General features: G+C 42.8%; 1 protein-coding gene across 1 annotated transcript in view; it reads right to left on the bottom strand.

The window, feature by feature from the left end:
- Positions 1 to 7,128: 7,128 nt before the first annotated feature.
- Positions 7,129 to 18,347, bottom strand: part of BRD10 (bromodomain containing 10) — a 428,998-nt gene continuing 417,779 nt past the window's right edge. Inside the window, exon 8 of the mRNA XM_078675919.1 lies at positions 7,129 to 11,312. Coding sequence (XP_078532045.1) covers positions 7,756 to 11,312 — 3,557 coding nt within the window. The 3' untranslated portion in view covers positions 7,129 to 7,755. The remainder of the gene's footprint in view (positions 11,313 to 18,347) is intronic.

Here is an 18,347-nt window from a genome sequence, read left to right as displayed (position 1 = left end):
TGAAGTGCGTGGATCTCCCAATGTTTTCTTACCCAGAATCCCCTGCAAAGCTCAAATTTAGCTGAAAAGAATCACTTTGTCAACACATTTTTGTGTGGGAAAGTTGAGGCATCACCAGGCTGACACAAATTTGCTACCACCCAGCGCTTCCCAAAAATAAAAATGGTGCCTCACTCGAGTAGGAGTCCCAAGTACCCGCGACAGGCAAGGGCCCAAAACGTATTGAGGCGACATCAAAATTGTCTATCACAAAATGTTTTGGGCCTTTGCCTGTTGCAGCTACTTGGGCCTCCCACACGAGTGAGGCACCATTTTTATACGGAGACCTGGGGGAACGCTGGGTGGTAGGACATTTGTGTCAGCCCGTGATGCCACGACTTTCGCACACAAAAATGTGTGAAAAAAGTGATTTTTCCAGCTACATTTGAGGCTTGCAGGGGATTCTGGGTAAGAAAACGTTGCGGCATTCATGCAAGCCATATCTCCCTGGAATTGCCCGGGTGTCTAGTTTTCAGAAATGTGAGGGTTTGGTAGGTTTCCCTAGGTGGCCCCCGAGCTCCGGGACAAAAAGTCATGGGACCCCCACTTGCAAAACCAGGTTGGTTTATGATAGGTCATTTTGATGTTGCCTCAATAGGTTTTGCGCCCTTGCCTGTCGCGGGTACTTGAGCCACCAACGCAAGTAAGGTACCATTTTCTCGAAAGACTTTGGGGAACGCAGGGTTGGTGTAAATTTGTGGATCCACTCAGATTCCAGAACTTTCCACCACAGAAATGTGAGGAAAATATGTGTTTTGTTTTACAATTTTTAGGTCTCGCCTTCGCAGCGTGCATGTCCAGCATAGGAGGAGACCTTTAGAAATTGATTCAGTTTTGCAGGCAACAACGTGCACGCATTGCATTGCTTTGAATGGCAACGCGTGCACATTTGGCGATTCCCTTGCTGGAGCGAGCTTTGAAACCATCTGTTTGTAATTAACTTGCAAACAGATGGTGCCATTGCTTGCTCACACAAGGGAAACAGGCCCTCAGCTCGCTCCCTCCCCTCCCCACCCGTATGTCTCCCTCTGTGCGGGCCTCCGAGCTCCCGCGTTTGTCTTTCTTGTTTCGTATATGAGCGCCCTAAAGCAGGAATGATTGTGACTGAGGGGTTAGTACCACGTGCTGGATGACCTTCACTTTCGCGGCCGCCGCATGCACCTTATGCTTTTCTCCCTCTCCCCTCAGCTCGCTACCTCCCTTTCCCGCCCACCTGTCTCCCTCTGTGCGGGCACCCGAGCGCCTGCGTTTGTTGTTTTTTTTGCAGCTTTTACAAATGGAGCACCATGTGGTGCCCTTGGGTTGTCACATTAACATGGCCGCCGGAGCCAAAACACTCAGTTGCCCGTGTGCGTTTCCCCTCTCTCATTTCTCTTTCCCCTTATTTCGCTCCCTTCTCGCTCTGTCATCCCCCTTTCAGTGCGCTCTCTTCGGAATTCTCTAGCCTCTTGTCTCGGAACCAGCTCGCTCCCCAGTTGTGCACCGCTGCTTCGCGGTGGCATCTGTCGCTCGCGCTGTGTCGGCTGCGAGCCAAGGGAGCGTTGCTGTCATCTCGAGCCAAGTCATGAGGGTGATATCAGGAATGTGTCTGTGCATGTGCTGTGTGGGTGTTTCTGCAGTAGTTTGTGTGTCTGTCTCCGTGGTGGCCGTCTTCGTGTTTGTTTACAGTGTGCCTGATTGCTGAGTTTGAGACTGAGTCCCTGAGTAGTGGGTGTTTTTTAGAGAAGCTTATGTGCTCTAGCATGTCTCTTGCCCCACCCCTCCATGAACAAGCCCCTTGCCCCGGCCCCTCCCCGAAATATCGCTGATATCCTTGCGGCTCCCACAGTGTTGATCCCCAGGTTTTGGCTTCAGCCCGGCGGGGAAGGGCGCACGCCCTCCAGGCCACACTCTTGTTATCAAGGGGGGCTGGTCGCCTTTGTGTGGATCTGAGGGTGGTCACCCATATGTGCTCAGCGCCCGAGCGAAACGGCACAGCGAGCCCCTTTCAGTCCCAGGCATATGAATATTGTGACTTGGGAATCTCAGCCCCCTCCCCATCACATCCTGTGGTGGGGAGGAGTGAGTTATTTTGAGTTACGCCACTAAGTACTGTGTGAAAGGTTACTTTAATACAACAGCTCCTAATCGCAACCATTGAAATACTAGAATCAGCCTTGCGTACAACTACCCCGACAAGCATACTGACACATGAGGTTGACCTTGTGTAAATAGCGTCCAGGGCTAGGCCTGTGTGCACAGTGCTGCAGACGTCCTTTTCTGTGCGTCTCAGGTGCTCCCTTGTGTCGCCAGGAGCGACCATATCCGCCGACACTGATCCTTTCGTAAAACAAAACACCCCGGGCCTGGTTAGGGGCTTTTTATCCCCACAGTTCCGCAATCTCTCGTTCACTTCCGAGACCTGCGTCGCACATGTTTATGAGTCTGTCTTCCTTTTATGTTTTAACGACCATCTGTAATTCTGCCTCTTGGGAACCTCACAACTGTGGGCTCAGTGGCTAACAGGCCACACACACAGCCCGTGCTTCCCCACTTAGGGGGCCTGTATCCTGGTATTGCACGGGTCAGGCTACAAAAGTATTCATGGGCAGTGGAGTCACTTAACTTGAAGCCCCCATTAACCCCTCCCACCCCGACTCTGGAGCACTTAGGGCTAGGGTACTGTGTCGAGGGGGCCACCCGCACTGCAGGGAACTTAGTTATGCCACTAATCCTGGGTAAGATACAATAAGTCAGTCTGAAAGAGCATCAGATATAGCACCTAGAAGAGGAGGGTGAACATCCCCCTGCTCAGATTCCCCACTCCCAGTTTTACAATAGTCAGTGGCTTGAGGAGAAAGCTTTTGTGCGTGAGTGGTTGGTTCAACGCATTCAAAATACCACAACAGTAACAATTAAGAAATGGCTTGGCCCTGTGCAGGCCTTTTACATTGATTCCCTCACAGTGAATACCAAGACTGATCTCGCCCAATCTGGTCTGGTGTCACGTGATCTAAGGATTCCATGAAGGAACAGGCCTGTAAGGCACAAAGCATTAATAATATTTTAGTACAATGTCCCAGACACCCCATCCAGAAACAAACTATCAGTACATAATCAATATTCAGAAACAGTAACCTATAAATTAAAATTCACAGGCACTCTATCAATATTCAGGAGCAATAATCTATTAACAGAAGCTGCCATGCTCTCTACTAATATGACAAAAACAGAAAATACATGAATACAGCATGCCCTCATCAATTTCCAGAAACCGCATACAGATAAAAAGTCTCAGAAACCCAATCAATATTCAGAAAATACAAACTATAATAGAAAATCTTATACCAACGCTCAATATCCTCAGGAACTGTGACAATATCCAATTGCAATAAGCTATCATACAAAGTATTGTGTACGTTATCAATACATCGAAACAGTTAGAATTAATGAAAGGTCCTACACAAACTATCAATACCCAGAAAAATAAACAAGCATTGGCATAGCCAATAGGTCTCGCCTTTGGGACCTTATAAGTGTTTAGTTATCCAGCACAATATCCTTGGTGCAACAACATCAACTGTTGCATGGCTAAACACTTATAAGGTCCCAAAGGTGAGACCTATTGACTATGTCAATGCTTGTTTAGGTCCGCAAGGTATTCTGGGTAACAGAACCTGGTGAGAGCCAGTCAAGTCACCCCATCCTGGATTCCCCTGGGTGTCTAGTTTAAAAAAATGTATAGGTTTCCTAGGTTTCCCTAGGTGCGGGCAGAGCTAGGGTTAAAAAACTACAGCTAGGCACTTTGCAAAAAAAAGGGTAATTTTTCATTGTGTTCACGTCCCGTTTTGAGCCGTTCCTTGTTGTGGGCACTATGCCTACCCACACAAGTGAGGTACCATTTATATCGGGAGACTTAGTGTAATACAGAATTGTAGAACAACTGTTATTACCTATTGACTTTCGATGCATTTATGCCTTCCAAATGAAAGACTGTGTAAAAAAGAAGTAATTTTGAAAAATGACCTATAATTCTCATGCTTGTATGGGTGCTCCCAATTTCGTAAAATGTGCACATATCTTCTGTTTCTAAACTCTATATTTTGTTCCCATTTGAGAAATACACAGGTGTCTTTCATACCAATTTTTCCATGTATACATTTTTCCAAAATAATTGCTATATACTTGGGACAGAATAAAAAACCATTGCAAGACGCTGCTCCGTTATTGGCTCTGGGTTCGTCAGGTTCTTGGTGAACCTACAAAGTTCTATATATCGCCACAACCAGAAAGGTCCAGCGGATGTAACATTGTATTGCTTTCAAATAGAGATCATAATTAGAAGTTACAGTTGAAAACGTTGACACAAATGGCTGTTTTTTTCAACTAATTTTGAATTATTCTGATATTTAACGGCTTGTTTCTATAAAGAAACCTTTAAGGATCTACACAAATTCAGAATTTTGTCTACTTTTCAAAAATGTAAAGCTTTTCAGGATCCATTATTGCTTTCATACCCTTTTCTGCAATTAATTGGAAGGAGTAGGAAAGCACAGAAAATAGCAAAAATAGTCTATGTCCCAGAAAAATGCCAAAACTGTGTAAAACAATTTGGTTTTCTGACAAAAGTCTGCAGCAAAGGGGTTAATACGCTATCTTCCCGTATATACACTTTGGATAATATTGTATCATCTGTCATTGACATTGTTCAACATGAAGTGTCAGTTTTGTATCATGGTCAAAAACAGTTACGTTCTGTAATGGTTTGCTTGGATGTTGCAAACACTAAAAAATGGAAAAGTGCCATGGGATTATTTGAATGCTTCTGCACAGTTACCGTTTTCGGTAGCAGAGACGGATTCAGCTGTGTGGTTAATACATGGGGTTATTTCACTGCCTATCTCACTTTTTCAGTTCACAGCATGCATGAAACATCATCTGGTTGGGAGATATGAGCCCCTTAGCAATAATTATATTCACAAATTATGGTTGTTACCTTTCACCTACAGATGTCAGCGCGCAGAGAAGGAAGTTTTCCTTATAGGGGAGGACTGTGATTCCACAGTAGGACATTCTCTAGTCTGTAAACACGTTAAGCTTCACTGAGCCTGTAACGTTTTGGCCCCTAATCTGGCATTTTTTTAAAGCTATCATTCCCACATTAACTTTGCCTTCTAACTGTAGTTATCTAATTTTGAATAACCACGACTGCTGCGGATTGAGGGCTGGCATCCCGTATATAGTAATGGTTTCACAACATGTTACATTTTACAGCAATGTCCTATATCCACCCCAGCGTGGGATTGTAGATAGTTCACTTTGGCCTTCCATTCCAACTTTGAAAACCGATTTCAATAAAATAAGCAGACTCAAAGCGCTATTGTTTCCACAAAAAGCCGCTCACATCAGCTCGAGAGACCTTTGAATAACATGTTTCAGCCCTAATAGGTCCTGGGCTTCCGTGAGGGCGGGATGTAAAGAAGTTACACAAAGATGTGCATCCGTGTCAATGATTCGTTTCAGGCACTCTTACGTGACTAAAAACTGGAACAAGCCTAATATTGCAGGGACATATTAGTTGTGATGCAAGCCGGGGAGCTCATGGATGAATAGGTCTCTGCAGGGAGTACCTTTGATGAAAGTGTGACAATAAGGTCTCCCTCCTGCGCTCCATCTGGGAAGCCGGTGCCCTGAGTTACAGGGGTAAATCCTCACCAAAACCAGTGGCAAGAATTAGGCTTGTTCCAGTTTTTATTCACGTAAGAGTGCCTGAAACGAATCATTGACACATACGCACGTCTATGGGCGAAGTAACTTCTTTATATCCCACCCTGACGAAAGCCCAGGACCTATTTAGGCCAGATAGTTAAGGCTGAAACATGTTGGTGCTAGAATAAGGGTCATAGGACCATTACATTCTTAGTCACCCTATTTGTATATATTTTAACCTTTCCTTCCACTCCATTATTAAAGATTTTATTTAGGAGTGCGTGAGGGATTTTATCTTTAATAGTACGCCCCCATACACAATATCTTTAAGTGCTCCATGAAAAACGGTCAAACCCACGCCGACCTTTAGCAGTTGGGGTGAGCCCTATGATGAAGCATGTCACTATTAGAGTGAGTGAGGGCTATTTAAAGAAAAGGGTCTCTTTCCCTTCCCACCCGTAGCAACGAGTTGGATGTTAGTCTGTTTTTCTCTTGTGAACGTGCTCAGGAGAGGATTACCATTACAACTTAGGAACCCCCCACCCAATTCGGATTACTCTTACGTAGAGAAAGCAACCGTTCGACCACAGAAGTACATTCTTCTTTTAATAAGTCTGCTGACAAAGGCCACAGATCTTTTATTATATAATAATACTTATTCTTAGCAAGGGGAGGGAGGTTAGACATTATAGTCTTTTCTCCCTTGTCTTTTTATGATGACATCTCCCTTCATGATATATGGGTTAGCTGCTATGCCGACTATATTTGTGCTCTGTATTGTCCTACTTGTTGTGGCACGTATACTGTAGGTTAGGGCAGGTTAGCTAAAATACATATTTTAAACAGTTTCATGTCTCTGTCAGATCTTATTGTGAACAAGTACAACAGTGTGAGCATAAGGGTGTGTCTTATTACTGCGATTCCTGAGAGATCTGGAAGTGTTGTGTTCTGGGGTGTCTAATAATTTGTTTCTCTGTGAGTGAGTAGGAGAGCAGGCGAGATACTATAGCTAGTCGGTCCTGGGTTTGTGGGTACTAAGGTGGCGGGAAGACTCAATCCCTATACATTAAGGTCCCATGCTCCTGCTCATAGGTCTGTATTTGTGCACAATCCCTGCAACACTGGGAAGATTAAAAAAAGGAAATAACATAAGATTTCACATGAAAGGTGAGAAAAGCAGTACATTAACTTCTTTTAGAAGCAGTTTATCATTGAGTGCACCACAAGTAGGACACTCGGGTTGGGAATAGTAGACACCTAAGATGTATCAGTATTAAATGTTAATAAGATTATACATTTTAAACAGGCTCAGTTGAGCTCTTACTAATTATATTCAATAGCTAATTTTTGTCTAGACTTTGACAGATCTATGTACTTTGAATAAAGAACAATTTAAAGCAGTACAGTGATCTGGTTTATTACATGCAGATTTATCTGCATTGTGACTAAACAGTACACTGGTCAAAATAACTAAAATACTTTAAAAACTATACATTATGTAAACAAAACTTAAATAAGACAGTATCCTTTGTACAGATTGTTGGGTCTTTGAGAATATTTACAATTTTACAACATGTTGCCTTTTAACGCATAAATATATAGATAGATTTGATTTTTTTTCTTTTTTTACAAAGAAACAACTTTACAAATGTAGAAAGATGCATAAAATTCCAGATAATGTTACAACGTTCAAATGTTAGAGGAAACATGTTGACAAATGTGCAAAAAACTACAATGCCATAAACTCAGTCTGACTGGTGTTTCAACAGGTAGATCAACGCTGATATTTGTATAAAACGCACATTTCAAAACAATGGCTGAATGCAACTTGAACTGCCGTTTCACCACTTTTTAACATCTCCCATCTCCAAACGAAAAATCCATTCTAATGAACATAAAGGTACACAAGGAAACAGGCTTTGTATGAAATACTGTGTGAAGAGCGCAGGCTTTATCCAGAACAGCAATAATTCCTTCCAAATCGAAAGATTAAAATACTGGATAAAGTTTTGTCAGTCAAATATATACTCAGGAGGCATCAATGTTCAGAGTATCTGAGCCAGAAGATTGTGAGGAGGGATGTATAGCAGGAGAAGTTGTGATAGGACACTCTGCAATATGAGAGTTGGCTGGAGAAAGGGAAGTTAATTTAGCAATCGAGGTACTTAAAGAATTTAGTATTGCACCTTCTGGGCTAACCAAAAGCTTACCGATTGATTTATTTAAATGCAAAGCTGAAGTGCTACTTGGAAATACACTGCTGCTGCCATGTGTGGGAGGAACAAAAGAGGATTTAGCCACAAAAACGGACTGAGTTATTGGTATCGAAGACACAGTAGTTGCTACTGCATGAGGGACAACAGAATCTCTGGTCATTGTGTTCAGGTGCTGTGCACTATCCACAGTTGGTGGAGAAATTTCTCTACCAAGAGAGTTCAAAAAGTTTGCAGAGCTTTTCAGTGGCTGACTTGATGGGGGGCATGTTAAAAAACTGCTTTGTAGGCTTTTGGGAATGACTGAATTATTAAGATGCGTTTGCACTCCTTGGGCGTTACTGATAACTAGAGGAGGTGCTTGCTTTGCATTGCTGGATATAAGGAGAACATGGCTGCCAGCAGCAAGGCCATGAGGTGGAACTATAAACCGAATACCATTAATCATAATTTGGGTTCCAGGTGCTAAAGGTGTGCTGGTGTTGAGGACTATTTTCTGCTGAATGCAGGTCTCTCCAAGTTGACCTGCCTGACTGGTTAAGGGCGAAGCTATGGCAGTCTGCATGACAGTGGACACACCTGGCAGAGAGCTGCAAGAAGGTGCTGCTTTACTTGAAACAGGAGGCAGAGGCGCAAAGCTAAATACTTTGCCTGTATTAGTTGAAGCAGGGGGGAAAACTGTTTGAATATTTGCACTTGTGATCAAAGGTGCTGCATTTACTGGTGACTGAAAAGGTAGCAGTGTCTTTGGCTGTCCTTTAGTGAGAGGCAGGCATGGCACAGATGAGGAGACCAAATTATTCCCTTTTTGTGTGGTAGTCATTGAGGCAGGTAAGGAAACTACACCAGGGAACAATGTTGTTGGGATGCTTTGATGAGCCATTGGAGATTGTGTCGTGGAAATCATAAGAGATGATGCAAGGTGGCTGGTTTTTACCGTCGATATTGCTACAGTGTTTCCAATATTAGATGTGCCAAGACAAGCACCTGCAAGAGACGTTTTTGAAGCAGTCTCGAGTCCTTGTTTAGCCAAGCCAGCAGATGGTGTGGCAACTGAAGTATTACTCTTTGTAGAGGAAATAGATCCAAGGCACACATTTACTGTAGTTCCAGTAATACGACTTTTTCTGCTTAATCCAATGTCAACTCGCTCATTACCAACCACAATATTTTGGCTCATAGGGCAGAGTGGAACTAAATTACTAGTTGTCATTGGCAAAACAAAACCTTTTCTGTGTTTGTCATCTGTACTTCTATAAGATGCATTCTGTATCAGATTAACAGCTGGAAGAGTCTTTGAAGTTCCATTATTGTTAATAATGGTTTGTCCAATGTTCAATCCAATTTTAACCTCTTTAACTTGAGAAACAGCGGGCGATGGACTGAGTTTAACTGTTGCTCCCACAGTGGATGGTATTAGTACAAGATGAGGTTGTTCAGGTTTAAGAAAGGTGTTCCCTAAAATAGGCGGGAGGACTTGTGTGTTTGAGTCTGTGGCAACACTGCTAACGGAGGAACCACTGGAAATGCCAGTATTAATGAAAACGAATTTCTGTGGCGCAGGACCAGAAGATGTTGGCATGGCAGCAGTAGAAACTGTGGCAGTATTAGCTGATGGAATAACAGGTGAAGCAACAAACAAAAGTTTCTGAACTGGAGCTCCATTTGCTACATCTATATTTGTGGATGTTGTACCATCATGAATAGTAGGTAGTTTGTTAGTCTTGTGATTTATGTCAGGCTGCAACTGTGTCACCTGAGTAATCAAAGCACTGCTACTTTGTCCCACGCTGGTTGAACCCACACTGCTTAAAGTAGTTCCAGAAACACTTACTGGAGCAACAGAACTGCTTGCAGTAGGTGGTAGCCAAGAACTGGACAGTGGCCTGGTAGTTATAAAAGTAGATGATTGCACTGTCTTATCTATTAGGTGACCCGGCCTACCACCATTGGGCTGACCTGCTGTAACCTTCATATGTTTCCCCATCAGTTGGGGAATGGAAATGGAAACAGGTGGAGCAGAGGAAAACTGAGACATGGTAGACTGAGCAAATGGTGAAATAGTAGAGACAGTTGTTACAGCTTTAATGGCTGACAAAGTTGGGGATGGTAAGGTTGTAGCTCTGGGTGCCAAAAAAGCTGGACTCTGAGGTGTGTAGGTAAAAACTGAATTTGTAGTAAGGCTGTTAGTTGAAAAGCTTTCTGGGTTGGCCTGTACTTTAACAACCCCGGTGTTACCACCTCTTGTGCGGACAAGGATAGACTGTGAATCACGTATGCAAACAGTTTTAAGCTCTTGTTTAATTTCTGGTAAATCCTTCATCTGCTGTAATGATTCATGCGATACAATAAAATTACTTGCATTGTCATTCGGTTTTGCTTCAGACATCAAAGGCTTAACAGTGGAAACGGTGGATAAACCTGATGTCATGGAGAATGCTGTAATAGGAGCTCCAACTTTATGCGTTTCACTTTTGCTTCCATGGTCTGCTAGAGAAGCAACTGTTTGCAAAGAAGGTGATGGAACAGAGTGGAGCACTTTTGTTACACTTTTACTTATCTCAGTAGATAGTGGTGAAGGAGCATTTCCACGAAGGGGAGCAGCAAAGGAAGGATTTATATTTGTTGCTCTGGTGAAAGGAGCAAGGGGTTGCTCTGTTGATTTTAACTGCGAAGGCAGACTTTCTTTTACAGCGGTTGTACCTTCCTTGTGCTGTAGAAAGAAGTTTTTAGGCAAAATAAGAACTTGCTGAATGAGTTTTTCTCCTGTTGTAGAATCAAGCATAGATTGTACTTGAATCTTAACTGTGCTGTTCTGCAAAGCAACTGGGACACACTGCCCTCCTGGCATTTTGTAAACCACTTGCAGTGGATTTGTAGGACTGTTCTGGTGCAAACCCGTGGAATTTGTTGGGGTTGCCTCAGCAGACGACACTGTTGACATTTCAGAGACATTTATGCTGCTTCCAACTCCTTCGGGAAGCAGCTGATTTGTTAATGTCACTTTGTTCCCAGAATTCTTAGCCATTAAGGCCTGAATTGGTGTGGCCACCTTTATATCAGTAGAACATGATGTTGCAGAGTCTGTCATGGGAAGGGCCTCCTGAGGTGTAGCTTTTTTATGTTTCAGTTCATCGTGACAGCAATCACTTAGTGCATCACCTTCTGTGCAACACGTTGTGGCCTCACATATACTCAACTTTATCTTCTTGCATCGCAAAATGTCTTTTGAATCATCACTGAGACAACAGTTTTGCTTGCATTGGCGCTTACAAGTTTTAGGCAGTGTTGTAGGCACTTCTTTTGGAAGAAGTTCTTTACAGGGCAGCCTGCTGTTCCCCAGCAAATCAACTTCTAAAAGTGTACAATCACCTGAAATACAGAAAACAGAAGTAAAAATAAAATATTACACTTTCAGTCAGCAAGTTAGAAAAAAGCTGTCAAAACAGAACATAGCTAGCTTGGATTAAGACTTGTGTACTACCTAATTTAAATGGTTAAGTTTGGCTATATTGTAGAAGATACTTTTTTGTTTTAGAGTAAACAGGACGTTAGACTGACATGGTAGTTTGAACAGGCCAAACGTTGTTGGGAGTGGTGAAGAAGGAAATACACATGTACCAGTTTCATCTACCTACACACACATATACAACTACATAAAAGACTTTCAATGTACCATATGAAACAATTAACCTTTTTGCTTTCTGATAACAGAAGATTGTTTTCAGGGCAGCTCTGAATTCCTCTAGAAGGAGCTGGTCCTATTGTCATAAACAAATAATTCCTACATAACAGCCTAGCAAGCGGTAAGACTGAAAGGTTTATTTTGCACAGGGAATCTTGGTTAAAGTTAGGATGTGCAAGTTGGCAGGAACTTGTTAAGAATCCAGTTACTGAGAGAAAGCCAGCGGGCTTGGTGACAATATTCAGACAAAAGGGGTGTGCCCTCTGATATGTAGATATACACACATAAGTATATAAATACATATACAAATACATCTCCACAAAAAAAGCACTACATATTTACTAGTTTGTGCATGGACATTTTCGGGGTCATCCGTCAAGTGGGAGCTGAGAGAAAAGAAGGGTCCCAAAACAAAGTACCCATGCATTTTGTCTGAGAAGGTCACAGCAATACTGCTGAAGGGAATTACACCATGTTTGGCAGGAAGCTAGATCTCTATACGTCGAGTATGCTTTTTGTGATTTAAAGCCGTTCAGTCTATTATTATTTTTTTTTAAATTAAGGGTCTAGAGTATTTGTATATCTGGATGGTTGGGTCAGTGTGAGGCTTGAGATACTCTTCCGGGAGCACCAAATTAAAAACGGAACGTTCCGGCTGGCCCTGGAAGCTTTTTGCCCTTCAGCCAATTCGCTCCCACTATAGCCAGAATCCTGTGGGAACGAGCTCTCTGATTTGCTGCCAGCAGCAAAGAACAAAGTTGCTAGCAGCCATTACAGCCCTCCGGGACTTAGTGCCCTGCCCTGGAATAGTAAAAAAAAAATCATACATACATACATACAGGGTAGGGATACCATGCCCCATAAGGGTTATCTAAGGCGACCTGGCAAGACCCCCTTGCAAAAAAATATCCAGGAAAAACGCTATTAATGGTGGCAGTTTCTGCCGTGATGACTGAATGAATTTGAATTTATAAAGCACGTCTTGGCACTAGAAACCAGACACAACTAACTAAAGAACTTATGAGGTTAAAATTATGAGGAGAACAGCCAGGATTTCATGCGTTAACTGGAAAGAATTAACTTTCCTTTAAGATGCAGTGGCATTTTATTCCACAGCAGACAGGTGGTATAAACAAAGCTGTGCCTCCCCCCCGCCTCCCTCCAAGAAACTTTCTTTATCCTGGGGACAGAGACTAAATATAAGGCAGCAGATCTCAATCTTCTATTTAGTTAATGCCATTTAAATTTGCTGGCAAGGTAGTCAGATCCGCCACCGTTCAAGGCCTAATGTGCCAAGCAAAGTGCCTTAAATACAACCCTTTTCTTTACAGGAAGCCAATGAAGCTCCACTAGGGTATTAGAAACCAACTTGTGTTTAAGAAGATTTTTGAGAAGGCAGCAGCTGCATTATGCAGCAACTGAAGCTTTGAGTACCAATCGTTTAATGCCCATCTAGAGGGCATTACATTAATCGATCCAGGAGCGGACGAGAGCGATAACCACTGACTTTTGGAGCTGGAAAGGAATGAAAGGCACCACCTTCTTCAGATACATCAGCATCAAGAAGATGTACATTTATTAATTTGTCTCCTAAAAAACAGCTCCACACCAAATACTACTCCAAGATTACTTACCTTGGAGACAGACTCAGGGAGACAGCCAAGGGCCTGAGGCCACCATGAATGATTCTAAAAGCTGGTCTCCTTCCCAAAAATGAGAACCTCTGTTTTGTCTGAATTTAACTTCAGGCAATTCCTCGTCATCCAGCTGGCAATGGCATTCATACATTTGTTACATCTTGTAAAAAACACATCTTGTTACCAGTAACCTGAATTTTCTTCCATAGGAAGCCATTGGCTGTTTTTCTGTGAAATTTCTTCTAAGTGTCGATTTTTGCAAACTGCAAATATTCTTTAAAAATCGTACCAACTACCAAAACGTAATTACTTACCTGTCTTAGGTAGCGGTCCAAGTGCTGAACTTAGGAGTCCAGTACTGGATTACAAACTCCCAGCCACCATTTTGTGTTCACAAGCCAGTAAAACCAGCCCCACTGCCTCCCCCCAACAACAGGGATTTTTCTACATCAGAGGGTGCTACTGTGAGCTGTTTAAACTGTGTTTTACTAGGGCCTGCGCACTTCGTTTTTTAGCCAGCAGGGGGAGTAAAGTTTTATTCAAACAGTATTGTTAGATTTCAAGCTAGTGAGGCCCTTACATGCTGAAGTCCAAAGTGTGGATTGAGCCTGTCTGTCTCCTAGGAGATTCTGAACAGGAGAAGCAGCTTCCAACTCCCTGGCCAGCAAACCTTGTCTGAGGTCGCTGGGATCTTATATGGTCTGGTAGTGGTTGGTACATGTCTACACTGATTGGGGGTTGTATCTGGTGTTTCTATTGGATTAGGGTTAATGTCCTCATTGGTTGGGTATTTGAGGGTTCTGATTGGTTTCTGGGTCTGTGATTCAATCATTGTAGGGTTGGGACTAGGGCTAGGGATGGATTTCTATTGGAAGTAGGGACTAGAGCTTCCTATGTTATTGGTTGTTGGGAGTAGGGTGGGACTAGGGCTAGGGTTAGACCTTTAATTGGAAGTAGCGATTAGGGCTTCTGGTGTGATTGGTTGCTGGACTAGGTGTGGGAGTTAGAGTAGGGTTAGGCTTTCTATTGGAAGTAGGGACTAGGGCTACCTGTGCCATTGGATGCATGGACTTGTTTTGGAACTACTGGCAGGGCTAGGGCCTTTATTGGACGTAGAGATCAGGGTTTTTGAACTGATTGGGTGCTTGAACTAGGGCTAAGATTGGCTGAAAGGTCCTGGTCTCCTATTGGTTGTAGATTTTAGGGCTAGTGTTGTGATTGGATAGTGTTAGGGCTAGGGTTCCCATTGGCTGAAGGGGTCACCTGATTACTAGGGCTATAAAAAAGGCCAGGCTTAGGGTGTCTCAGCCCGGGCGTCGAGGCTAAGGGCAGAGAGGACAAGAACAGTTGCCTGTTTGAGCTTGTTTAGGGCAGAGAGGACAAGGGCAGTTTCCTATTTGAGCCTGTTCGAGACTGGTCGGGACTAGGGCAAGAAATGCTGCCCTTTTTCTCAATTAGCAATACCCAGCCCACAACATCCACATTCACAAAGAGAGCAACACACTTACACCAAATGTACACCACGCACAACACTATGCACAGAATAATGTACCAGCCTGCACTACAAACCCAACCAAACGACTTCTACACACCCTTCTATCCCAACTACCACACATATCCACCATCACCTACAAACAGTACACAACTCTATCCTATACCACAAACCAATACACTCATCACTAACTCAACGCCAATCAACACCATACATAACTACATCCCATTCAGACACTCTCGCTGCTGTAATTACACCTAACAGACCACCTTTTATCACTAACGTATAATCATCCTTCCATCAGTTGTCCAACAAACACCCTCCTCTCCCTTCTACCATAATAATACTAACGCACAACACACACAATGCACACCACCACCAGTCTAAGATAAACACTCTCACCTCTACTTCATTCCCTCCTACACACAACATACACTCTACTCAAACACATCACCACCCCCTCTATGTCACATCCTCCTCTCACAAACAATACTACACAACCAAATCCATTGCATGAAACATATACATCAGCACACTTTTTCACTACTCCTCAAAAGCAAAACATATCACACACACCAGCACAACAAGATCTTCAAAGCGCAACACCTCATAATACTTACCATCACAAAATACAAACATATACCCACCTTTCAAACCACACAAAGGAACAAAATCCAATGCCAAGCTTTCACTCTTCCACCACACCCAACACAGATACAGCAATACAGCACCTCTCTTCTAACCGCCTCTCATCCATTGGACAATTTAGAAGATTACTACATGACCCACATGCTGCACCACCTCCCCTGACTCATACACCTTCCGCCTTAAACACACACCAAAAATATAAGGAACATGCCAAATGTCACAACTTTGCTTCCCCAGGTCTACTTCACAATAATGTTACACCACAAAAGCAACACAGCACTCCAACTCACTCTCAAACAACATCTCCAACACATACACATGCAGACCCATCAAAATGCCTTCTTAGCATGCTGGATGAGGAACACGATACAAAACAGCTACACGATTGCTACCCTAATACAGCTAACACCAGCACTAAAAACACACCTGCTACAAACCCACACAATACTGATCACTCTTCTACCTAACAAGGTCCCACTATCACCAAAGGCCACTCACTAAACTGTCTATTAATAAATGCTCGATCCCTCTCTAAAAACAAGCATCACATCTACGACCTACTCACCAATGCAAAACCAGACATACTATTCATAACTGAATCATGGTTGGGAGAAGATATGGCTCCAGTCCTGCATGAAGCCATTCCTCTAGGCTATCAAATAATCACCCAAAATCGTATAGCCAAAAAAGGAGATGGTCTAGCTGTTGTATTCAGACAAACAATACATATCACTAAAATTGACAACATCTCCATAAAGAACTGTGAGGCTCTTCTAATAAGATGCAATCCTACACTGTCTTACTCCTGTAACTTCCTGATCCTTTACAGACCTCCACCTAGCAAGGCAACATTCCCAGACGCACTTCTAGACACAGTTTCAAACCTGATAACAATACACTCCAACCTATGCGTTCTGGGTGACCTTAACATTTGGTTTGATAAACCCAATATGACACATTCAAAAACTAAAATCACCGGCCTAGACGCATTGAACCTGCATCAGATTGTCCACAATCCGGCCCACACCACTGGACATATCTTAGATGTCATTTTTGCTAATATTGAACGAGTTACCTTTCAAACTATAACTCCAGTCACATGGTCAGACCACCACTTGCTTGCCTTCCAACATAAAACAACACTAAGCGACTCACCTAAAACTACCTTACATCCATCCACCTATCGGCCGTGGAACGAACTCAATCTGGAACACTTGGAAACATAACTAATATCCAGTACAAATCTGGAAAGCATAAATTCTGTTCAAAATCTATATGAGTGGCTACAGGAAGGTTTGGACATCCTGATACCACTCAAAACCACACAACAGAACAAAAGAAAAAAAAGTGCCTTGGAGAAACCTAGAAATAAAATACATAAAACAACAAATTAGAAAGCTGCAACGTACCTTGCTAAAAACAAACGCCAAACAAGACAAACTTCACCTACAGAAAATTAACAGATTAGCAACAAAGCTAAGAATAAGTACTATTCAGACAGAATCCAAAACGCTAAATGGGCAAATAAAGAATTCTATAAAATACTCAATAAATTTCGCAAACCAAATTGCCTAGAAGGAACTCATCCTGTTACTCAAGATTTCACACACAAACTGGCAAATCATTACACGGACAAAGCAGACACATTGGAATCGTACTTAAAACAGAAACAAAGCACCAGCACTAACCCTTGTACAAAACAACAATCCAAGAATGCTCTAATCAAGCCTCTCCCTTCCTTCCAACACATCTCACACGATGAAGTGATGGACCTGATCAAAGCAAGCAGGCCTGCCGGCAGCCCTTCTGAACCATGTCCGCCACAAACTTTCAAGACAATTCTTTTAACAACCTCTGCTGCCACTCCAGTAAGAAGAATCATCGACGATTCCTTAACTACTGGAATATTTCAAGAAGAACTAAAAAAGTCATACATATGCCCCTTAACTGAAGAAAACAAACTTGGACCCGCTGAACCCTGACAACTACAGACCCATTACAAATGGACTGTTCCTGGGCAAACTGATAGAAAGAGCAGCGTTCGCCCAGATGACACAATTCATTGAAGAGAATGACATACTTTCAGATTTCCAAACAGGATTCCATCCGGGAAGAGGCACTGAATCTGCCCTCCTTGCCATCTGGGATGACCTGAAGAATACAGTTCACCGCAACGGGGATGCTGCGCTACTCCTCTTGGACGTCTCAGCTGCCTTTGACACGGTTGACCATGACACTCTGAAACAAAGACTCTATGAAGCCGGCATAGAGGGAACTGCTTTAGACTTTTACTATACAGATCCCATTACTTCATATTTTTTTGCTATACTGATTTTCAACAGTAATCCTTTATGGGTTCCGGTGGCGTGCTACTCGCCAGAAAAGCAATTCAACACCCATCAGGGGTAACAAGTGCTATATGAATAGAATCTTTCTTCCCCTTTTATCCCTCCGCTCCTTCTCACTCCAAGTAACCTACTAATATTCACCACTGAAATTACTTCATATTTCACAATATTAATTCCCCATTAATCCTTTGTAGGCTTCCTGAATAGCGGGCGTCAACAAGCGCTATATAAATACAAACCTTTGTCATCCTCTATCCTTCTGCTATCATTCCAAATCCAAATAAGTGACTAACCTATCCACCACTTAAAATGTACTTGCATGTTTCACTACTAATTCAATACTAATCCTCTATGGGTCCAGGAGTATCGTGCTACTCGCCGAAAAAGTATTTGACGCCTCGTCAGGGGTAGTAAGCACTATATAAATGCAATTACAATACGATACAATCTGCATAAGCTACTTTGGCGAACCCATAAGTGTGGATCAGCCTAGCCAAGGGCACCACATAGATGTTAAAAAGCTTGGTGCTCAGCGAGGACCCCACAGGGAAAGGAGAAAGATTTCGAGTTAAGCTCTCCAAATGCTACAGACTGCTC

This window comes from Lissotriton helveticus, chromosome 2_1 (genome assembly GCF_964261635.1).
Source record: "Lissotriton helveticus chromosome 2_1, aLisHel1.1, whole genome shotgun sequence".
Taxonomy (NCBI): domain Eukaryota; kingdom Metazoa; phylum Chordata; class Amphibia; order Caudata; family Salamandridae; genus Lissotriton; species Lissotriton helveticus.
This window is presented reverse-complemented; position numbering and strand designations above follow the sequence as displayed.